We start from the raw sequence: 24,591 nt of genomic DNA, 5'->3' as shown, positions 1-24,591 counted from the left end.
TGAAGACAAGTGAGTTTACTGGATGAATCAGGACAAACTTAGCTGTTTGAGGCACATCAACATTCAAGCAACTGTTTACGTGAGAAGTCCTATTTAACAGAAGAGCTGACACACATTGCCAGTAAAAGGAAATGGAACAAACCCACCCACATCAATATCAGTGCTGGGGATGTTGTATTAAGTTGTCACAGTGCCGCACAGCACTGAAACCGTGGGACAATTGCCAGAGCGACTATGGGACTGTCAGGAAGGCACACACTGCTGCCCATGGCTAAGGTTGGGACAATCTGTGATCATGAACTATGACAAATGTGCTCTCCATTTTTAAATCGATATCTGGAGTTTGTGTTTGAGAAAATAGTGAATTATTTCTAGAGCTTAAGTCTGAATGACTACAGACTAGTGAGACAATCCCAGGAGGGCCTCTGAGGGCAGGGGCAGAAAGTGTCCTCCTAGTGCCAAGACTGAAGCTGTGATCCAAGATGAAAAGCCAAGCTGTCTCAGCACAGATGAGAGCAGCAGCACACATCCTTGGCCACAAGTCACAAAGGAAGCATGGCACCCAGAAGCAAAGAACCAATCAGATCCCAGCAGGGGACGAGGCGGCAGATGACCAGGAGCATCTCATTAGCAGAGGCCTGTGATGTTCAGACCATGCTGAAGCCCGCCCACCCAGGGCAGCCACCCAGCCTTTCAAGGACAGCGAGATGCTAGAGCTGGGACTGTAGCTCAGAGGGAAAGCTTGCCTAACACACGGGAGGCTCTAGCTTCTATACTCAGTAGAGCAAATACACACACACACACACACGCATACGCGCACTCATGCACGCACTCTTAGTAGAAGATACCTCATGTTCCTTCCTAGTCGTCTCATACATTTTTTGAATCTTGATGTTTGGTTTTGTTTGTAATGAGAAACTATCTATCTATGTAGCCCATGCTGGCCTTGAACTTGAGGTCTTCTTGCCTCATTCTGCTCATGGCTGGGATTACAGGTGTGCACCACCACGCCTAGCTAGTACATGAACCTCTTATGCAAGATTCATGTATTTTGTGGAAAGAATCAGGGAGAGGGCAACAAACCCAACAGAACAAGGTAAGTAAGTAGGGGTGGTGAGGTCAAAGGTCACTAAGGAAAGGAGAGGAAGCAACAGTTCCAGCGAACAAACACAAGATACAATTCTTTCTCTAGTCTGGCTTTTGTGGTCTCCTTCTTCCCGAGTGTTTTTCCCCAGGGATGATGTTTCTGAAAGAGAAAATCAACCATCATTATGGTTTCCATATAAATCACTATGGTTCCTAATTTCAGTTTTAAGTACAAGCAAAACCAGACAGATTAACTAAAATTACATCAATTTCGATTACATCTGTCAGATAAAAAATAGTACCATAAGAGTGTTTAATTTTCATTGATACTGACATTATCAGAGTGAATTATATTCTCCACAAATATAAAATGCAGCTACTGGAGCTCTTTCCAAATATAAAAACAAATTTTATATTAACTTAATCACCCCTTGAAGAACCATGTTAGCATCTCTATTTAGGAAATTTATAGTGCAGTAACACCTTTGTTATATATATTGTAGATAGGATCTTATTAGACCAAGCTATCCTAACACCAAAGCTCACCTGCCTCAAACCCCCAAGATTGGCACTGCAGGCATACCTGACTGGTAACTATTAACTAAAACCAAACAACCCAGAAGTTATGAAGCCTTCTAATTTTGAACACATGTATCCGTAGGAAGATTAACTAATGTGACAAGAAATAGCCAGCTTTATTTTCCTCCCAAATGAGAGGAGAACGCCTGACCACCTGTTACCTCCTCAGCCCACACCCTGCAGCCCAGGCACACACAGCAGCTAGGACAGCTCCTTACCTGGAGGCTGTAAGCTCCAGTTTGCAACAGGGGTGTGGTGTGTGTGTGTGGGGGTGCACTTTTGAGAGCTCACATGCACATTGTGAGCCTCTGCTTCCTCATCTAAGGAAAGACTGTTCTACTGCATGTGGGGGCGGGGGATACAAGTGTGTGTAGTCTATGGGGAGGGGCAAGGTGCACGAGTGTTGTGCCCACAGGTGTATGAGTCAGTGGACAGCCTCCCATGCCACCCCTCGAACTCTTTCCATCTGTTGTTTACTTTGAACCACGAGTCTCTCAGTGGCCTGGAACTGACAGCACAGGTTAGGCCAGCAGCTACTGAGATGCAGTCTCTGCCAGTCTCTGCTTCCCCAGCGCTGGGACTGCAGCAGCACCTTTCTCTGCACTTCTGCTTCAAGGATGCTGTGAAGACTGTGTGTGATGTGAGTGAGGCCCAGCCCAGTATAAAGTGCTGTGCTGTGTACTCAGACGGGGTGAAACCAGTGTGTGTTATGTTTTAAATCAAACTTCTAAGGGTCTCGGCCCTCTAATTTTCTAGAAACAACTGAAATACCAGTTTTATCTTAAGTTGTATGAGCACTCTCAGTATCTCTGAGGAAAGTTCAATGCACAAATCAATAGACATTGTACAGAGACGTTTAACAATGATTAATTAATTAGCTGGGCTAATTCCAGAAGCCTGTGTAACTGCAGGCTCTTCAGTCTATCTGGTTAAAATCATCATTATATTCAAGATCTTAAGCTCAAACCCACAAAACAGAAATCAATTGTGAAGATGTTAGATCATGACAGTGAGAACTACTGCTCTGCTCATGGTGTCAGCTTGGGGCTTCCTTAGGAACAAACACCACGGAGTGGGGTCGAACCCCAGGGAACCCCAGGGAGCTGCTGTGGTTGGCATCAAAGAGCCGGCTTTGCTGTGGGTCAACGCTGCATCAACCCCGAGGGGTGAGTAAGCAGGGCAATCTCATCTTGACCTTGACCAGGAGGTCCAGTTGGCTGCTGGGTATAGACTATTTTCTGATGGCCCTGCTCTTACAGGCGTCCCCCACAGTAAGATACAGTAGGGAACTACTGGGACGGGGCCCAGCACATACTCTCTGACCAGTGTCCTGGGTGACAGTATGCCTGCCTTCCACGCTCTTCTGTCCTTGCCCAGACTCAGTGCTAAACCTACTGTAGTCAGTGAGGCCCGACAAGGCTTCAAGTCTGCGCAGTCTGAGGCTATGCTTCAGCTCATGACCACCCACACACCGATAATGCGAGCAACTTCAAATTAAACAATAAGGAAGTGCTTCTTCCTTCACGTGTGCAGCCCCGAGTCAGGTGCATCAGGAATGAGGAGAAAAATCATCACAGCAAGAATATCACAGCAGACAATGGCAGGACATCCCCAAAGCACAGCCCCACGAGGCCCCAGATCTGTCCTGACAGCGCGGCTGCAGGCTTCTGCAAGCAATCGCAGGAGGGGAAACAAAACTTACTTAGCTTTGCAGCAGCTTTTTCATCTCTATAAATTTATTTTGGTTGGTTGGATTGTTTAAGAGGAAGAGGAGAATCTGTTCGTGTTTCTCAATCTGTGGATGAAAAGGAGACAGTATGACTACTCTCTCTGTGTGAGGAATGTGGCTTCACGTGGGGAGCTGCACCCACCTGTTTCTGTAACTCTGTGCAGCAGCAATCGGTGCTGTGCGGTGTTTCTAAAAGCATGAAAACAAACAAGACAGGCATTAGGTCATGTCAATGAGGAAACCAGAGGCCTCAGACCCCAGCCAGCTTGCACCTGTGTGCCGGTGTCTTGAGTGTCAGCTCCACAGGACAGCACCCACCCAGACATTAGCTGTGACTGGACTTTCACAGACCAGCACGCCCATCTAAAGATTAGATCTGTGATGTATGGGCCCCTTTTGGGTGAGGATGGGTCTGTCAAATACACTCTCTTGGGGTACCGGGAAGACTCAATCTCAAAAAAGCACAAAGTCTTCCCACTTTGTTCGGGATCAAAGAGAACTAGGTACGGGCAAAATTTGCAACTGTTCCAAAGCTCTCAGCCTTGACTCCCACAGCACCTCTGTCCCTGACCTTGGGTCAGGCTGATTTGCCACAGGAGTGCAGAGGAGGAGGAGGAGGAGTGGGGGTGGGGGCTGAAGACTTGAGGAGAGACAATCAGAAGAACTCAAGCAGTGGCCTCTGCTGTGTATTCCTCTTAAGAAGGTACCTTTAGTTGAAGCACTTTCCCTTTTAGATGAGAGGTTTTCTGCCAGGCCACACATCACCAGATTCTCAGCTATATTGATCATTCCATTTTCAGAACATTTTTCAACTGACACTGCATGGACATTCTTCGAGACTGCTTTCACAGAGAGAGCCACACTCTGGTTCAGCATGGCGTTCCTCAGCAGCTCCATCACTGGCTGCGAACTGCTTCCGTTCAGCTCCGTCAGCCCTGCAGAGGTTACACAGTGAGCTTTGCTCACAAGGCTTTCTCTTTAAGATTTCTTTACCTTATTTACTTTTGTGTGTATGAGTGTATGGCCTGCACATATGTATGTGTGACACATGCCCATGGAAGTCAGATTTGGCTTCCCTGGAACTGAGTTACATACAGGTGGTTGCCAGCCACCATGTGGTGCTGCAGGGAATTAACCCAGGTCCTGTAAGAACCACCAGTGCGCTTAACCATCTCTTCAGTTGCGTGTCTCTCGTAGAAGACCACGTTTAAGTGAGCCATCTACTGAGATGAATGAGCCCTATGCTAATTTGTTGGCTTGGCTGGCATCAGACAGGCTGTAAGGCACCAAGCACTCACCAAGGTTTAGGGCACAGAACAGACACAATCTTGCCTCTGTGCTCTGGTGGGAAAGCACAGTACAGAGGCCAAGCATGCTACAAGTCAGCACCTCTGAGAAAAGCTGGACAGGGTCACGTCAAACATGCTAATTTATGTGTTCTTTGAATATTCCAAATGAACAGGTGCGCCCAGTGAGGAAGCAGGAATGATCCTGGGACCACAGCCTGGCTTCTGCAGGAGCAGTGAGCTCACTGGTGATCCCAAGGCTTGCCACTGGAGCTGCACCAGAAGGGACAGAACAGTCTCCAAACCCTGACCCTCTGAAGACAGATGGAATGCAGTTTTCACAAGAATTAAAGTATAAAGGAAACAAATTTTCTCTGAACACTCTTGCTGAGAAGCTACTTAGAGGAAGTCGAGCTTAAGCATAATTTAGTGGGGTCCCACCTGACTACAGATAACCCTCAGGGCCCCACACGGCTACCCATAACCCCCACTTCAAGTATTGCACTTGGCGGCCTCTCCCTTTACCTGCAAGTGCTACGCGCTCATCCTCCCTCTCAGTAGCCAACTCTTCCTTTTCTTGAGCCACTTAGAAGGACGCCCCACACAGTACCAGAGTCCCTGAGGGCCCGCAGCCATGTGGCCCACTGTTAAAGCTCCCCTGAGACTCCTGCAGATCTATGTGAGCTGTGGCTTCCCAGTTCTGTGAAAAGGCCAGAGGGCCAGAGCCTGGAAACACCCAGCCCAGACCCAAAACACTGGTAACAATCTGATAGAAACCATTTGATTCAGACTTAGAGCTATGCAGTATAAAGTAAAACATGTGGTAGACACAATCTAGAGGTAACAGAACTGTGTACCCTCAAGTGAGCATCTAATGATGCGGAAGGGCAGCTGCAGGTGGCTGGCAGTGATGGGCTGCACTCTGGAAAAAGGCAGTCTTTCCACGTTTCCATAATCTGCATAGAGAACTTTCACATCAGAGTCTGACGCTTCCAGAACAATGGCCCGGTACCAGAAGTCATCATCTGAAAACAAAGGAATCTTAGTGCAGCAGGTACAGTCAGAGCCTTCCCTACTTGAGATGGTGCTGTCTACTGCACTTAAATCCACAGAGGTTTCCAGGTAAGAGTCCAGAGTTTCCTATAGTTCTTCCAAATCCCTCTGGAGACACTGAGGGTCCTGACTTTGTTTTTTAACTACAAAAACAAGGGAGCTGAGAGATCATGCAACTCTGGAGTCTGGAAGACAGAGGCACAAAAGGAAACCGCTGACAGCCAAGGGAGCTAGGAGAAGCTGAAGGTGAGGAGGGCAGACAGGATCACCGGGGCCTCGGAGGCCCCTGACAGGGAGAGAATAGGGCAAGGCAAAGGAAGCAGTTGCTCCGCTTTTACACACCACACCTAGTTTTAAATTCACCAAAGAGAACGGTGAACTTTCAGAAGTTCCTTCTCCAAATGCTATGGACGTGGGACTGACTATGAGGCGGAGGACACAGTTAAGCCAAATGTATTATTCCAGGCAGGAGACAGATACCACCCAGGAGAGCACTTGTAGATGTTGTCCAGCCACCAACAAAGCCGGATCAAGCCTGCACTGAAGGCCACAAGTGGGTAAGCTCTGCTGCACATAAACTTCCAAACAACTCTTGGGTACCCCATTGCAGTAATGTGGAAAGATGGTTCAAGATAGCCTCTCACACGACAAGGATGGCAAAGCAAACAAAACAGGACCTGCAGGGAGAAGATAATCACATCCAAAGGATGGCACAGATGTGGAGACAGGATATTCTGTCCTCAAAAACACGAAGGGGAACAACATTCAAACACAAATACACCCAAGAAATGAAAGAGCTAGCAAAGATAAAAGAAGACAGCAGAACTCCCTGCGGAGAGCTGGGAAAGCAGAGATGACCACAAACACATTCTGCAGAGCCTGATCAAGCACGGGACACTCAGCAGCTCCTCAACAGAGAATGAAGAAAACGCACCATGAGTTTAGGGGAACCCTCCCCTACCCCACAACCTGAAGCACTCCCAGACTACAGCCTATTCATGGGTTGGGTCCAGCAGGATGTGGAAAGCCAGCCACTGTGTCAATTCCAAACAGCAAACAGGATGAAGAGGACACCGAGGTTCCACACAGCAAAGGGTTACATTCAAGTTTTGGAGAACCTGCCCATCTTTTGATGGGAAATACCAACAGCTAACAGACAATCCATGCTTTCAGAATGACTTTCAACCCCGCTCTGTATCCTGGAAAGCTGTAAACTCCCTGCCTAGGCTTTTACCCTCACATGCAATGCCTTTCCTTGGCTTCTAAGGGACACATGCAGTCTGATGTTGGAGGAGATTCAAAGAGCAGCAAGGTCAGCAAAAAGAAAGGAGGAACGGAGGTCAGCTACCTAAATAGAGTGGAAGGAAGTCAGCTGACACTGAGGCAGGGACCTGGGGACTGTTCAAACAGAACTCAGCATGAGGGTGAAGGACACACCGAGGGCAACCCAGGTTTGGAAGACAAGCGGTCTAGGCAATCAGCTAACTAACATGGGAACACGATGGTGTCCTTCCTCACAGCTCTCACCACCCTCAGAATGCCGATGTGGAGGACTGGGGACAGTGAGAACACACAGAACAACACTCTCAACAAAGAAGCCCAACGGCAACAGAACTGGGAGCTGCAGCACACCACAGGGGAGTGTCTGCAGTGTCTATGAGGCCTCACAGTGACAAAGGGGTCTTACACCCCAAGTCATGCCTTAACTTCCACTGTGATAAAGACACATCCAGATGTCACACAACAGTAAGACAAGATAGAATGACACCACTAAGCTGATAGAGAAGGTCTCTGAATAGGACATCCTTCTTCTGCCCTATTAACAGCCTGCCAGGCATCTGTGGACAAACTGTCTTTATGAGGCTTCCAAGATGTAGGTGGGTGGTTTTTAGAGTTGGAGAGCCCACGAAAGACTCCCCTACTTTAATCTTGGCTGTAATAAGAAGCGACCTGGGCACTCTGTTCTCGACCTGCTTGGCTGCCATTCTGACGATGACTCCACCAGCCCAGGGGACAGCAAGAACCACCCACACCCCACAGTGCTTCTGTGACCTTCCTCCAGCTCAGAAACGAACCAGGACATTTGTTCTCAGCAAGTGCTACTTATATTAGCAATGCGATGTGTTGACATGAAATGTTAAACAAGCCTGTCTCGAGACAATCTAACTCTCCTCTGGGCTACTCACATGCAGCTCCTTCAGTATGAAGGGCTGTGCGTGCACCAGGGCCCCATCAGAGGGAGCACCGGTGCATGAAGCGAACCATGAGTGTTTCTAGACTACAGCCTCACCTAACAATAGCCTACTGAGAATGGAAAGTAAATCACAGTTTGTCTTTCTCAGTTTGTCTAACCAAATTGAGGATACCAAACTCTACATCATCTCCATAAAGACAACAACATTTCCCTGCAGTGTTTCACTTAAACAGAACATTACTTGTGTATTTAGCACAGCAGGCTTCTCCCGTCCGTGGTCTGTAGGGTGGCTGGCCTTTCTGAGCGTTACAGTGTTCTAACAATTCAGCTGTCAACACACACAGTTTTTCTTGATTTTCTGAAATACAAGCAATTTTCGGTGTGAGAAAATTCCCAATAGTGACAGTATACAAGGAATCCCAAGTCCCAATCATGCCAAGAGCTGTCCATGTTAAAATACACATTGTGTTTTAACAACAGATAAACTACTGGTTGTCTTATGCTGCAAGATTTGAGCTAAGGGGTATGAGGAGCTGGGGGTGGGGGGCAGGGGCATTTCTTATGACGTGATTCTGCTAGTGTGCTCCCTCTATAAAAGTTACTATATTTTATTTGCTTTCATTTTACATTTATTTATAACAGGGAATACCATGTCACCCTGTGGAGGTGAGTGAGAGACACTCCAGGAGTGTCCTCTCTTCTTCCTGCACGTGGGCTCTGGGGAGGGAACTCGGGTGAGGAGGCCTGCTACCAGGAGCTGGGCCCCTCATCAGCCTTAAGTAGTTGTATTGTTTAGAAAGGGAAATGTTTCATACTGGAGCCCAGTTATGAAGAAAAGTGGCATTTAAGCTTGCTTTGGTAGTTTCTCTTGTTTAATGGAAGTTTACAGTCAAGCAACCTCTTAAGTTTCTATGAAGCCAACCTGTGGCACTGGAGGCTCAGCTGGGCACACTGGTAGTGTCTGCTCACATCTACTTTGGGGTATTTTAACAATGAAAGAATAACATGTCCTTCAAACTATCAGCTCAGGAATTACAGTAAATTTCCACTCTTAGACTTTCCTCCTGAAGTCAGATGAAGATTACCTCTGGTCTGTGAGTGAAAAGCTGACCCTCTGCACTGCAGCTGGAGTGAGAGAGAGCCTTCAGCTCACCTTCTGACGTCCAGCACATAAGAGCACATGGATAGTCATAAAGTGCTGCTGAGTACTGAGATCGAGAACTGTCACAAGCCAACCCATACCTCACCTAAACATAACCTATGGAGATGAAGAGCTGATAAAACCATGTTCATAACGGATTACTAAGACTATACTGGAAATAATTCTGGTTGGTACTTATGTAGTTGGAGGCTAGCTTAATAAATACAATTCAATATAGATAATATATTAAATAGAGAAGTTATGTAAAACTTAAGGGCATTTTTTGCTCTAGGACATTATAGATTACACTAAACCTAGGCTGCTGAGAAGGTGCTGGACACAGGGCATACATACCCTCTGTGTCTTCGGGGCTCCAGTTCTTAAGGACACCCCCTCCTTTCTGCACCCTCACTGCCCAGAGTTCCCCTGAGGACCTGCTATGCACTGTTCAGAAGCAGAGGCATGTGTCAGCGGCTCCTCACCTGGCATTTCACTGGGGATGGCATAAAACAAGGTTGGGCTTATGATTTCTAGTACATTTGCTGGTACAGTCTTGTTAACTGGCAACTCTATGGTCTTCCACTGCTCTGCAGGAGGGCTGGCTGAAAACACAGAAGGCATGGGGTCCATTAAATATACATTAAATTAAGTGCACATTCAATACACGCAGCTTACTCTTCTCCTCAGTACTGTGTGCATTCAATAAGTTTGCTCATCAATAGCTATCTGAGCTGTCTGTCTCACCAATCAACTTACTCAACTCAGAAAGAGTACATGTTACAGTCATTCAATAATGCACTCCTGCAGAATACTTCTAATAAGCCTTCAAATTATTAAAACTTTAAATGATACATATCTGTATGAGGCATACTTATCTAACAACTAAATCTAAAATGAATGTTTGTTCAAAACAATCCTCCTGTTCTGGAGAGGTTTACCTGAGGGGAGAAGGCCAGCTGGAGTGGAGGTGGTTCCATCCAATGAACTCCACAAAAAGCTACTCAAGAAACTGAGAGGGACCCCAGTCTTCACCTGTCTGCTTCCTGACTATGGAAGCAGTGGCAGTCACCTCACACTCCTGCCTCTGTGCCTTCCCCAGCATGGTAACAATGCAGCCCTTCAAACTATGAGCTTTCTGTCAGATGTGAAAAGTATACCGCTCAGACCTCACATGCCTGTCAATCAGCAGAACAAGTACTGTGAAGAGACTTCACTAGTCACAGCACTCTACACTTTCAACAAAATCTTCCTCATAATTCTGAAGCCCATTATTTACAGAACTAGAAAACAATCCTAAAACATAGATGGATACACAAAAGACTCCAATAACCACAGCAGTTCTAAGTAGAGCGCAATGCTGGACATGCTTTAATTATTGCCATGCCTGGTGTCAAACCCCATACTTACAGCCAGCACAGCACCAGTACAAAACAGACATGCAGACCAATGGGACAGAGGAGCCCAAACCAAACTGCAGAGCATGGAACCAATCTGACAAAAGTGTTAAAGCACAGAGTGGACACAGACAGACAGACAGCAGAGAGAGCTGGAGAGTCAAAGAGACAAAGTGAGATCCCTTCACCCTGCTGACCTCAACTCAAGAGCAAACATGGATCTTGAGATCTGAAAGTCTGAAACAGCTAGAGGAAAATAGGACACACCTTTCCCCCCCTAGGCAAGAGCTCAGTGGCACAAGGGCAGTCCTAAGTACTGACTGAAAAATGCCATTACATAAAACCAGCAGTCCTCTCTGCACAGAAAGGTCACCAACCAACAGAGGAAAGACTAGCACCAGCAGCCTCTCACATGCAGCGCGCGCACACACACACACACACACACACACACACACACACACACAATCAGGAGAGGTCAGGTACGGTGGTGCACGCCTTTAATCCCAGCACTTGGAGGCAGAGGGAAGCAGATCTCTGAGTTTAAAGGCAGCCTGGTCTACATAGTAAATTCTGGAACAGCCAGGGCTACACACTGAGAGCCTGCCTAGAGCTCTTAACTATCTATACCCCAGTTCCAGGGCTTCTGACACCTCAGACATACATTCAGGAAAAATATTAATGAACATAAAAATAAATCATATATTTTACAGAAGGCAGGAAGGAAAGAATGTAAGAAGGCAGGCAGGCAGGCAGAGGAGAAGTGACTCTGGAAGGAGACCAGAGGCAGTCAGGAGGGATGAGGGATGGCAGCTGTAGGCAATGGTGTGTGGAAATCTCTATGAAACCCACTTGTGTGCTGTAACTAAAGCGTTAACGAGCCGAGCAAACCCTGGCGTGAACTTGAACTGCAGATGGTTTAAAGGCATCACCTTGCACGCTCTGGGAGTCGATCTGGTTATGTTTATTAGCAGGTCTGCTCATCAACTCGTCCTTCTGTGGTGAACCACACCTTAAGACCAGATGTTCTGTGATGAGAACGTCACTAATGATTTTGGGGTAGGGAGTGGAAAGATCGGTGAGTTCAACGCCCACCCCATTCTCCGTGATTTCCACAACTCTGGCTTGAAGTTTAAGCCCCACGACACATGCTTGAAATCTTGCTGTGGCTTCTTTTGTCCAATGCTTGTTTTTGGGCTGTATATCTGAGAAGTAAGAAAAGAACATTAGAGAAGAGCCTGTGTGTGAGAGGAGCTTATGCCGATGGTGGGCAGGACGGGGCCTTACCCTTAGCTTAGAAATTCTCAAGTTGCACACGATGTGCTCAAGAAAACCTTACATTTTGCAAAACCAAGTCACAGACCCTGTGCCCGCTAACACACAACGTACACTTTCTGGGGCTCAAGCCAGCACTGTCCCAGGGACAGATCTGTATGCCTTTGCCGTCTTCGAGGAGCTTTTGCTTCTGCAGTCATGTGAGTAACAAGCAGCCGCCAATGGCTGAAAGGACCTTTGCAGTGTCCTGTGCTTTGAGGCTACTTAGACTTGCTCCCTTTTATTGTGAAACAGGCTCTCACTTGCCCAGGCGCATCTTGAGCTCCTGGGTTAAGCCCCTGAGCAGTCTAGCCTGTGGGTCGGGGGTGGTACCTCTGGCTTTTCCTTTGTATCCTTTCTTTCAGGGTTTCCAACCATGAAAGTGCCCCTGAGACTCCCCATAGCACCTGCTAACAGAGGCAGAGGCTTACTCCAGAGTCTCTCATTGAAGACTGGAGTGCGGACTGTAAATCTGAACTTTTGGTTTGGTTTCGTTTTGAGACAGGGTTTCTCTGTATATCTCTGGCTAGCCTGGAACTCTCTGTATAGACCAGGCTAGCCTTGGACTCATATGGAGATCTGCTGCCTCTGCCTTCCGAATGCTAGAATTGAAGGCACGAATATGAACTTTTAAGACAAGTTTCTGCTTGTCTGGAACTTTGAAGCTGCTGGTCTGAGGGCCACATCTTAGAAGCACACTGGCATGGTGACTAGAATAATCTGGGATAAGCTGGCTCCACAGGTGAACCTGCTTGCCACCAAAGTCTGAGTGGTTGAATTTCATCTTTAGTTCTCAAAGTGGAAGGAGAGAACTGAATCCTAAAAGCTGTCCCTGCTGTCCTCTTACCATGAACATGCCATGCATGTGCCTGCATGAATGCATCATATATATGCACATGCACAAGTATGTGCACATACGTGTATGAACACGAGATAATATAGTTTTTAACAAGAACAGAGGCCTGAAGCATACCCATTGCACATTATTAAGAGGCGATGTGATGCCATGTGTCTCCTCACAGAACTGTCATGAAGATAGACAAAAACAAGACCTAGGAATACCTATGCTCCCCAACATGGGCACTGCTAAGAACCTGGGATCACTTTCCACAGAAATAGGGGGTCTTAAAGCTTAGGGTCTTTTATGGACCAGGTTGCCTTAGGACTCCTGGGCTGAACAAGTTCTCCTGCGGAGTGCTGAGCAGCAACAGACGCTACTGTGCGTGGCTCTGGGCCAGGCTGCTGCCATGACTATGAAGGCAAATGGAAAAGTAACCTGTATACAACTCACACACTCTTAAATGTGTGCATGCATGGGGACACGTGCTTGTAATCCCAGCAAGAAGGTCGAAAGGTTCCAGGTCTGACTACAGAGATTGGGTCTCAGCAAAACAAAGCAGCAAGAGCGTGCTCAAAGGGAGGGGTTATGTCACACTCTAGGCACACCGCCAAGCCCTGCTGGTCCTGTGTTTGTGTGACCTTCCTTCTCTCTTCTCCACATGGGGAAAAACAGCAGCACGCATTAAAGAACTTGCTAGCTCTCCCAGCAGCACCGTGCAGTGATGCTGTCCTCCCTTACATCACAGGCACTGGGGTGTGTGTAACACCTAACAACAGCAGGGTGACAGCAAAGGTTTGGGCATGACTCCAGTCCCAGCCTGGCCTAGTGCTGACCCTCAGAGCCACTCCTTTAAAAAAAAAATCAGTAAAATAAAAATTTATTTTTAATGTGATAAAACATCAAAAAGTAATTTAAAAAATTTAAAAATTTAAAAATTGTTAAAACATTTCTTTTTTTAGGTGTTTGCTTATTTTTTATTGGATTTTTTTATTTACATTTCAAATGTTATCCCCTTTCCCAGTTTCCTGTCCATAAACCCCCTATCCCATCCACCCCCCCCTTTTTTTTTAAGGAGCTGGGGACTGAACCCAGGACCTTGCGCTTCCTAGGCAAGCGCTCTACCACTGAGCTAAATCCCCAACCCCCCCCCCCTTCTTCTATGAGGGTGTTCCCCCACCCAACCACCCACCCCTTCCTGCCTCCCTGCTCTGACATCCCCTGCATTGGGGGTCCAGTCTTGGCAGGATCAAGGGCCTCTCCTCCCACTGGTGCCCAACAAGGCCGTCCTCTGCTCCATATGCAGCTGGAGCCCTGGGTCCCTCCATGTGTGCTCTTTGGATGGTGGTTTAGTCCTGGGAGCTCTGGTTGGTTCTGTTGTTCTTATGGGGTTGAAAGCCCCTTCAGCTCCTTCATCCTTTCTCTAACTCCTCCAATGGGACCCCGTTCTCAGTTCAATGGTTGGCTGCGAGCATTTGCTTCTTTATTTGTCATGCTCTGGCACTCTTCAGAGGGCTACTCACCATCCTGACATGGGTCATGTGACCAGCCATCCACTCCTGTAGGCCCTACTGGTTACGGTGTCAGTAACAGCCTGGGGATGAGTCCCTGGGCCTTGTGCCATTTCCAGGTTGCTTTAGACTAAGTAACTAGAAGTAAATGCCAGAATGCATGAGTATCTGGGGGTCTCAGAGTCCTGCAAAAACCTTTCCAAACAGCCTGAGTTTTCATTCCCAGAACTACAGAAGAGCAACTCCTTCACATCACGCTAAGTATTCTGGCCAAAATACTCGGTAAGTTCCTACCCTAGCTCAGTTGAAGGTTAAAACAAGTGCATTAGTAACTGAAGGGCTCACAATGGTGGCTTCCCAGGGTGGAGAGCCTGCTGCCAACACCTACCTACTAGCCAGCACTGCATCCCTTGGAACGGAAGTAGTAAGAACTGGGGGGCTATTGCGTGCAGTTGGTCTGTGGTAACCTCTTCAACATTGCCGTAGTCCACAAAGTGTACTTTGACGTTCCCACTTGGTAGGATCTCCTTGACCAGAGCCCGGTACCAGTTGCCGTCACCTAGAAGCAGCAGAGCTCTGACATTTCTCTTTCCTTCACACACAATGTTTTCTTAGAATAGACACTTTCTACATTAAAGGTGGTGATTTTTTTTCTCTTCTATAGATTACAACTTTTAGTTTTTCTTCAAAAATTCCTAGACTGAGAATTCCCAAGATTCATTTTAAGAAAAGTCCCCAAACTCCTTACAGCATTGCACCGTGACATCTGATAAAAGTCTCATTCATAATCTATGCAATAAACAACATGGAGGCGGCCGGGACACTCTCACTGCTCGGGGCCAGAGGCTTCGCTGTGACTTGGTCAAAGTCTTGTCAAAGCTGTCAGAAACGCCCCGTCCGCGGTGTGGGAGGACGGAGCCCCGACGCCGGAGCCCCAACACCAGCTCTCATCACCGGAAGGCTGCTCATGAAGAAGGCATCAGAGCAGTTCCTCTAATCTTGGTCATGAAAACGTGCTTAAATACAGGAAGAAGACAGACGCGAACCAGAACAAGGTCTGAGTGTGACACAGGGACTGACTCCACGTCTAACTCACCTGCAAAACAGGCACAGCAAGGCCGCCCTACCTCTGCCTTGAAGCCATTGGGCGGTTTTTGTGCACAGTAGTCTGCTAAGGACTTGTTCAAGTCATCGAGCTTCTTTAAGGCTGAAAACACAGCACACAGAACATAGACTGTTAAGATGAACATTAGCCACACGTCCCCTTTAGTGTCAGAGAACATCTCACCATGAAAATCTCAGCTATGCCCCCAACAGCTGCCAAGTACAGCACCTGCTGCTCCTTTCTCAAGAATTACTAAGGCAGCACAAAATATTCAGTTCAATTCTGAGACATGGAAAACCAACGACTTCTTGGGCTTGGCAGTACCATCAGTATACCACCACGCGGTCTGAGCATAAACCTTGTACACACCCATGAAGTTAGCCCTGTCCTCAAAAGTAAATATAATTACTAAACGCAAAGTTTAGTTAATGTTCAGATGGAAGGTCTGTGGGCAAATCTGCAGCACAGCACAGTGAGAGGAGGGGAGGCAGTCTTGAACGGAAGACCTTCTACAACTGCCGGCAGCCAGCAGCAATCACCTAGCAGGGAACAGATGGCAATTCACAGAACCAGGACAGCAAGCCACTGAGGACAAACAACAAAGACACAAACGGCTTCGGCATCTACAGAAAAGGGACCCGAGCAGCTATCTAAGCCAGAGGCAAGTGAATACTTCTGGACTATGGCAAAGGCTGTCACAGAAATAACATTCTAATTTGGGAACACCTTCAGCTTTCAGATGAGCAAGGGCCCGCTGCAGGAGATGAATGGAGTAAGCACACAGAGCTCTGCAAGTCTCTTGGTTAGCATCTCGGAGGACGAATGGACTCTCCAAGGCACTCACCTGCTGACCTATCACTGTCATTGTAGTCTGTCCCAAGATGTGCTTTCAGGGCTGGAGACGTGGCTCAGTGGTTAAGAATACCAGCTGCCCTAGCACAGGACCCAGAGTGGGTTCCCCGCACCCACACTGTAGCTCACAACCATCTCTAACTCCCGTTCTGTGAATCTGGCCCCCTCTTGTGGTCCACATAGGCACTACATGCATGTGGTGCACAGCATACAGGCAAATGGCCACGCAAGTTTCAAACCGGAACAGTAGAGTAAACTCAGATTGAGGACTATAATCTCTACCAACACCTGTTAAACTAAGATAAAGCCACACAGATGACAGCGATGTAGACACAAAAGATAACAGCCCTGGGACAGCCAGTTACCCTGCACTGTATTTCAGGACGGGAAAATGGCACCAACTAGAAACCTAACAGCACCCAGTGCTGGTCCTCCAAGTTATCCACACCGGAGCTCAGTAAGGGACACACAGAACTCTCCACACCATCTATGCAATTACAAAGTGGATAAATTAAAAGCATATCAAGAAGGGAATTAAGGAAAATATGTGAACTGGTAATCCACGACGTTTAGGAAGCTCCAAAGTGTGAAAGCTATGCACACAGAATGAACGCCTCAGGCTGCTGCTGCTTCTGAAAAAGAACTGCAGACCATGAGGAGGGTGGGGCCTTGGTTCCCACTGAGCTGTTACCCTTAAATTCTGCACTGGATGCCTGGCAGTCACCTACACAAATAAGTAAAAGGGAAATGTAAAGTCTTGCTTCTTCGGTCTTTATTTATTTTTAAGTTATGTGTATGAGTGTTCTGCTTGCATGTACATATACCACACGAATGCCTGGTGCCAATGGAAGTCAGGAGAGGACGTCAAACTCCAATTCCCTGGACCTGGAGTTTCAGACGGCTGTGAGCTACAATGTGGATACTAAAAACCAGCCTGAGTCTGGATACTAAAAACCAGCCTGAGTCCTCTGCAGAAGCAGCAAGTGTCTAAAATGCCAAGCCATCGCCCCAGCAATTTGTTCTACATGACATAATAGTCCATCTCCCCGGTGACTCTAAATGAAGACATCATGCATCTCAGAACTTGAGAGTCAGACAAGGACTTAGATATCTAGTCGGACGTATTAATTTGGCAGAAAAATGGATCTAGAAAAGTTAAACTCCAAGGACTTAGATATCTAGCCGGACGTAGTAATTTGGCAGAAAAATGGATCTAGAAAAGTTAAACTCAATGGTTCTCATTCACTTTTACAGCTCAAATGAAACAGAAAACAGAAAGTATGAGAATGTGAGACAAATAGAAATCTCAAAGTGACAGTTGTCACAATTGTGGGAAATGACTCAAGAGAAAATGTTGACTAGCACTGATGACTACAGAAACACATGGCGACTCAGCAGAAACACAATGACTCAGCAGAAACACAATGACTCAGCAGAAACACAATGACTCAGCAGAAACACAATGACTCAGCAGAAACACAATGACTCAGCAGAAACACAATGACTCAGCAGAAACACAATGACTCAGCAGAAACACAATGACTCAGCAGAAACACAATGACTCAGCAGAAACACAATGACTCAGCAGAAACACAATGACTCAGCAGAAACACAATGACTCAGCAGAAACACATGGCTGAGACAATGTAGAGAAGTAGACACTGCTGTGCACTTCCACCATGGAATATTATGCAACAACAACACAAGCTCCAAGGCCCTGTAACGATGTGAAGAAACAGTAACCAAAGCAAAGCTAACATAAATATTGTATAGTTGTGCTTTATCTGAGGTTCACAAACCAGGGACATCCAGCGCAGCAGGACCGCGCTTCCTTCTCAAGGAGAAGGCATGGTAAGGAGAGGAGAAGCACCGGAGCTTCCGGGATGCCAGCCAGCATTTTCTCTCCTTCCTGGTGAGCTGTCTACCAGGGCTGATCTGTGACAACCATTACACTGCACTGTTTTTATTGTTTAACTTATTCATTTTACATCCCACTCACTGTCCCCTCCCTGTCACCCCTACACTGCGCTCATTACAGCATTTGGTCTCTATGAATTTAACAGTCCATCAGATCGACAGACAGACTTAATTTTCAACAGTGATGTTAGCAACATGCCATGAAATCCAAAATGGCCACAAGACAGAATAACACAAACTACGAGCCATCGAGTCCTTCCGTGCCTGGCGGCTTACAAAGAGCACTTGTGCCACAAGGCAGCCATACACTCTCCAGAATTCGAGACGCAGAGCCAGCTTACCGTCGTCTTTGAGACAGTGGCAGTAGAACTCCCCAGGGCTGTGCATCATGCAGACCATCACGTCCACAGTCTCGTCAACGGTGAACTCGACCCACGTCCACTCCAGCACCTCCACTGCTCCTTCTACAGCCAAGGGAACTATGAAAGCAACAGAGGTTTTCACAAGGAAGATATGTGGTTTGGGCTGTGGAGGAGTCTGGGGCAGCTCAATTCCCTCCCACTGATACTCTGGTGTCTTTATAGGAAGGTGAGAAAAATCAGGACTGCAGTTAACCTTATCACCTGAGTGTCACATTCCTCACTGATCAAACGTCACTGATCACACACACCTGGAGGTACATTTATGTGACAGTTCAATTAGAAAGGCAGAAAGGCACCCAAACACCAGCTCCGGACACCCCGCCTACGCATGCACTCTTGGGTCCAGCCTGTGCTCTTGGCCTGCTTACCATTCGCGGCACGCACACTGCTGCCTTTATCTGCCACTATGTCCTTTTCCTCGATGGCAAAGCCGGAGTCTAGCAGAGCTTTAGAAGCGCTGAGGTGAGGAGCCACCGATTTGTCTACGAGCTCCACCAGGGCCCTGGTCCCCTGCATGCCCACCACTCTCACGGTCACCATCCTGTTCTGCACAGCCTTCCTCATGACACAAATGGCTTCTGGAGTCCACATTCCTAAAGATGGCTTCACTCCTAACAAAGGATGTTAAAATAGTCCCTAAAACAAGCATTTACATATTCAACTTCATTTCCTCAAAGTTTCCTCAAAAACAAATCTGTATCAAACACTGGCACCAAAATGTCTCATCTGAGAAGCAAGATTTTATAAACACAAAAAATAGCCAAATTAACAAAAGAAACCCTTAATTCCATTGATAGAAAATGTCCAGAAAGCCAAATGTACAGAGAGAGAAAGATTAGCCATTACCTGGAATGGTTGACCTGTAAAACATACAGGAGATCTCCAGGGTATGATGGAAATCTCCTCAGACCGATAAGCATGCACAACCCACTTAAGTACTTAACAAACAAACAGCAAAAGAAAAAAATAAACCTACTGAATTCTACACCTAAAACAAGAACTACTACAGCTGAATTATAGCTCAATAAACTGATTGATCATAAAGGTATAAACAATCCAAGAAGAAATACTGGCTTTACATATTAATGTAAACTTTTGTGGGGCTGTTTTGTTTTTTTTTTCTTTAATACAAATTCAATGTTGCCAATAATTCAAAGACATAGGCTAGAGTCAGTACAGAGACTAAACCTGAATGACCCCCCCCCCACACACACACACACACAGCCAAAAGAGAGAGAAAGCCCCAGCTTCACCCAGTGAAGGCAACGGTGAGATTTGGAGAAGACCACGGGGGTTGGGAGGTGCTACAGCAGTGTCTCTGAGGATGAGTGTGTGCGACAGGACAAACAAGTGAGCTCAATCCTTTCCCCAGAGCAGGAGGCAGGACGTCCCACAGATACAAGACAATACTAAAGCACCTCGGCCATGGAGAATGCACCCTAAGGAGGTTATTCTGCATACTGTAGTGCAATGCATCCCGGGGAAATCTGGGAGAGGACGTACATGCAGCAGCCCACGTAATTAAAGATCACCACGGTCAGCACTCAGACATGTCTGATACCAGCTAAGACCTGTGGTAATGGTGAGCCTGTAAAGCTCACTGAAGACAATGTCCTGACCCAGGAAGGAAGGAGCCTGGGTCCTATGGACAAGGAAGGCACTCCACAGTGACCTCGGGGCTCTCACTGCTCCATCACACAGGTGTCTACACCACAAGCACACTCATTTTCATTCTCGGGTCTTATCATCTGAAGAATGGAGGACCACAGCAATTCATACCTGCCAGCACACAATTTAAAGCTTGCATCGGCAAATCCAACAACTTGGGAATTATGGGACAAAGTCTTTTCAAACTAAGAATTTCAAAGTTTCCATAATCGACATATCCAACCAGGACAGATTCTTCTGAAGCATAGGCCAGAACCGAGGCGCGGTACCATTGGTCATCCTCTGAAATGAGGAGGAGAAAGACGTCTCAGAAACAGCACGAGTGCTCCCCAACTGGAGAGGGCCGTGTGCACATCTGCCGCACTCCACACGTGTGCTCACCAAACACTACCAGAAACCTCACATTCCCAGAGCAGGACCACTGTGCTCAGCTTACAACTCGCTTTGCTCCCCCAACCCCCTGCAACTAAATACCTGATGAAGAGCTCAAAGGGAGAGAGACTGATTTTGTTCATGGTGTCAGGTTGGGGCATGGTGGGCCAGGGGCACAGCCACTCCCTGGTGTGAAACCCAATCAAGCTGACAATGAATGACTTACATGGACTCTAACCAAGGAGTGAATGTATTCACTGGTGGGTTCTGGGTTGCTGGCTCTTCAGTGGGCTAGTGGAGCTGCCCTTAAAGCAACAGTAACACAACTAGTCTTCTACAAAGTAAAACTTGTGGAGCGGCAGAGGTCATGCCTGGGCTGGGCCTCCAAGCCCCCTTGCTAATTCAAACAAAGCTCGTAAGAAAGGAGTGCAAGGTTCTACATAGAGCGCACACTAGTGTCCATGCTCATCTCCACATGATGGTAAGGGACCCACAGAAACCATACATGCAGGCTCTGGGTGCTAGCGCTCTGCCGGTACAGGAAGCATAAACCACATTGTTTTGGTCTGCTGTGATTGGACACGGTTAGTGTAATTAGTGCATGTTAACCCTCAAGGTCAAGTGGGGCTATTCAGTGTGAGTCAAATATGTGTGGCTTTACTCAACTGTATGTAAAAACCGTCCTCACCTGAGAACTGAGCACAACACATGTCCCCAATGGTTGGATAAAAGTCTGAGCGTGGAGTCACGTGGCTACAGTACTCACTGAGGGACTCCTGAAGCTCGGCGAGCTTGTCTGTGGACACAAAGCACAGCTTAGACACAGAAATGTGGTTTCTTGTTTTCGGGTGACACGGGAGTCTCATGGAACACTTTGTGGTGACACAATAAACTCAGAAAACTGACTTACGGCCACTCTGCAGCTGCTGACAAAAGAAGTCCTCTGGTGTCTGGATGTGGGCAACTACACCACAGAACTCGTCACCCACATTCAAAGTCAGCACTGTGGGGACCAGGGCATTTCTCTCTGCCCCGATCCTGTTCTCAGCTGTCAGTCTTCCAGTGTCCTCCGAAGTGCCTTGTCAGAAAATAAAAAGACCTTGGCAGCATGGGGGAAGGTGGAGGGGGGCATGGACGGACAAGACAGTACCACAGTAACAAAGAAACCAGGGAGCCTGAATTGTTTGAAGGTGCAAAGACCAAGTGGACGACAGCCGTCGTAGCAGCAGAGACTCGAGGGCCGGACCTTCAGAAAGAGACGGTCTGCATCACCACAGAAGGAAAACCATAGCATAGCATAAACAAAATCAGATCCAACTACAGTGCCCTCTCAAAATACTCAGCCTCTAAGGAGCTTAGGAAAACACAATTTAGAGTTGATCCTATCAAAGAGACATGGAGCAGAGCCCACTTTACAGTGAAATGGAACCCTACAGAATGTCATTTGCTACAACAACATACTAAATTTAATTAAAATTACACTTAAAATGCATTTGTTAGTTCAAATGAGGAAAACGCTAACATAAGTACCACGCGGCTCAGAGCTGGCAGAATCTGGAGGAGCAGGGGCTTTGAACACCACAAAAAATAGAACTCAGAACACAAGATAGCTCCGAGGAATGAAAGCAAAATGAGCCACCTTCTGTGTCCTCAAGTGTGGGAGTTTCAGGAGGAGACAAGACCTCATGCCATCAACTCTCAAGATTCTGCAAGACAGACAGTTCCCTCAAAGGCACTGTTTAGATAAAGCCCAAGGTCAGTTTCACTGTTTTAACTCAGACACACAGAGCAGCAGATGAGAGTTATGGAATTGATCTCACCACAGACTGGAGTGTTCTCTCACTCTAGGCTGACATGCAGGAAACCTACTGGATGGAATCTGAAGTGAGAGCAGGCGAGGAGGAGCTGATTATGCAATCGGCTCCTGAGAAGTCTCAAGTCCTGTCAGCAGATGATGTCAAGAGACAGGGAAGAGTGATAGGCACTGGAGGTCTTCTACAGGGAGAACAGAGGTGCCTGCCACAGTAGCGCCTGATATCAGTGAGAGACGGTATCTCCATTAGGGTTTCTACTGCTGTGAAGAGTACACCATGACCAGAGCAACTCTCCCTTATAAAGGATTTAATTAGTTTCACAAGGTCAGCCCCTTATCACCATCACGGGAAAATGGTGGCCCTTGAGATGCTGGGAAAGCAGAGAGCTACATCCTGACCTACAGGCAGAAAGAGAGGCCTGGTCCTGGCACAAGTTTTGAAGCCACCAGTCAGACACTTTCTCCAACAAGGTCACATCTCCTTATCCTTCTAATCCTTTCCAATAGAGCTGCTCCCTGGTGTCTAAGCACTCACATAGCTGAGCCTCTGCGGCCTTTCTCATTTCACGCCCCCCACAGGCAGGGGTCAAAGGTGTCTCAGCCAGGTCAAGGACAGCCAGACTGTGCAGGACAGTTATCAGTCATCCGTTCCTTTCTCTTCTCTGTCTTTAACAGGGTGTCACTCCGCATTTCCAGTCACTGCTGGCTTTGGATGTGGCCCACTCAGAAAAGCTCCGAGGCTCCTGAGACCTGCCCCGTCTCACATCCCACAGTCACTCCCTCCTGCACCTTTCCTCATGGTCACCTCAGTTTCAGTTTTTCAGACCCAGCCATGTCCTTTTAAACTGGTGCCTTTTGCAAATGTGTTCTTTATCTCTTAGGTCCCTTCAAGACTCCTTTATCCCACGTCTCAGCAGGGACCTTTGCAGGGGGTTTTCTCTACCCAACCCTTGCATAATCTTTCTGTGTGGACCACAGAACTCCATTCCACACAGTCTTTACACCTCCAGGGAGCCTTAGCAGAGTGGACAGAGCTCTCTGGGCCCTTCTGCTGCTTGCTGTGCAGTGCTACAATGCATCTGTGTTACTCAAGAGTGACTGCCTTACCCAGAAGCACTTACCCTCTGCTGCTCTTCTTAGCTTTCTTGTCACAACTTTTACTCTGTCATGGGCCCAGGTTTACCTCATTAATTTTCCTTACTCTGCACCATCAGCATTTATGGTCCTAAGCATGATGACTACTAGACTATTATTTGATTCTTCTGTAGGTGGTAGAGAAACACTCAACGTTTCCACAAGGATTTCAGTGTTAGGGACACCATGGGGACAAGCACCATAGGACCCAGGCTGGAGATAAAAGATAGCCACAGAAGGTTGTTCCCATTGTCCTAAATGTTCCTAAAGACATGGCGGTAAGGAAACATGGATGGAAGAAGGGAGGGAAGAAAAAGATAGAACCAAGTGTATTCTGGGGAAAGCGAAAAATGACTTGGCAACCAGGCCACCAAGTAAACAGGCAGAAGATGGGGCAAGAGGAGACGGTAGATCCGGGGCTGTCCAGCCTGTCTTTGGGAAGAATATTCATCAACCTGGTGTCACCTCTGTACCATGGACAAAAGACTGGGAGTCAGGTCTACATCCAAAGACCAGTGTAAGAGAGGAATACACCGTAAAGCAATGGAATGAAAAATGCTAGCGGTGGATCTAATTCCCTTGTTAGACTTGGTGTAAATGTGCATGCATACATCATTCACACCAGCTAACAAGTCAAAACCTACACTTAAACACTGTCCCACTCCAACTGAATTCCAGAGAACTCCTTGCTGGAGTAAACAGCCAGGCTGAGAATCAACCATGCAAAGGCCGTTTGCCCTGGAAAGCCCTCAAGCTAAAGAGTCCTGCTACTCAGTTGGATTAGGATTCATCTGCAAAACACAGAGGAGAGGAGAAGTCTGAGGTCACATACTGTGTTTCTAAACGAACTCTACCCTGTTTTCTGCAGTGGGCCTGACAATGCTGCCACCAATCCTTGCGGGGATGAGGAGTACGCTGCTGTCTAACTGCAGCCCCTGCCCAGCATGAGCCCGTATACTCACCTGGGTCCATACTTTGCTTCTTGGAGCTCTGCTCATCAGGTTTCACACCATATCCCATTTCCACAAGCACATGGTCCAGCTGTTTTCCTAAAAGGTGATTCAGAAAAACACATCTCCATTGAGACACTACGTAAAGCATCACAGGCAAAGAGAAAGAAAGAAACGAGTCACCCACGAGCGTCAGACATTATAAATCCTTGCACAGACTTTGCTTAGCAGGTCAA

At 47.2% G+C, this 24,591-nt stretch overlaps 1 protein-coding gene across 12 annotated transcripts in view; it reads right to left on the bottom strand.

Annotated features, from left to right (window-relative positions):
• Tdrd1 (tudor domain containing 1) overlaps positions 1 to 24,591 on the bottom strand; it is a 43,156-nt gene continuing 18,565 nt past the window's right edge. For 8 of the 12 annotated variants that reach the window (NM_001438258.1, NM_001438257.1, NM_001438259.1 and 5 more), the window contains 16 exon segments: positions 1 to 1,246; positions 3,368 to 3,460; positions 3,537 to 3,583; positions 4,102 to 4,329; positions 5,538 to 5,705; positions 8,169 to 8,285; positions 9,551 to 9,670; positions 11,392 to 11,664; positions 14,511 to 14,681; positions 15,219 to 15,329; positions 18,338 to 18,475; positions 18,787 to 19,029; positions 20,198 to 20,368; positions 21,147 to 21,254; positions 21,369 to 21,536; positions 24,368 to 24,454. In NM_001438258.1, the coding sequence (NP_001425187.1) occupies positions 3,368 to 3,460; positions 3,537 to 3,583; positions 4,102 to 4,329; positions 5,538 to 5,705; positions 8,169 to 8,285; positions 9,551 to 9,670; positions 11,392 to 11,664; positions 14,511 to 14,681; positions 15,219 to 15,329; positions 18,338 to 18,475; positions 18,787 to 19,029; positions 20,198 to 20,368; positions 21,147 to 21,254; positions 21,369 to 21,536; positions 24,368 to 24,454 (2,243 nt within the window). In that variant the 3' untranslated portion in view covers positions 1 to 1,246. 12 annotated transcript variants of the gene reach the window in all.

This window comes from Rattus norvegicus, chromosome 1 (genome assembly GCF_021556685.1).
Source record: "Rattus norvegicus strain SHRSP/BbbUtx chromosome 1, alternate assembly SHRSP_T2T, whole genome shotgun sequence".
NCBI classification, from domain to species: Eukaryota; Metazoa; Chordata; class Mammalia; order Rodentia; family Muridae; genus Rattus; species Rattus norvegicus.
Note: the sequence above shows the minus strand (reverse complement) of the source record. Positions and strands in the feature narration are given on the sequence as shown.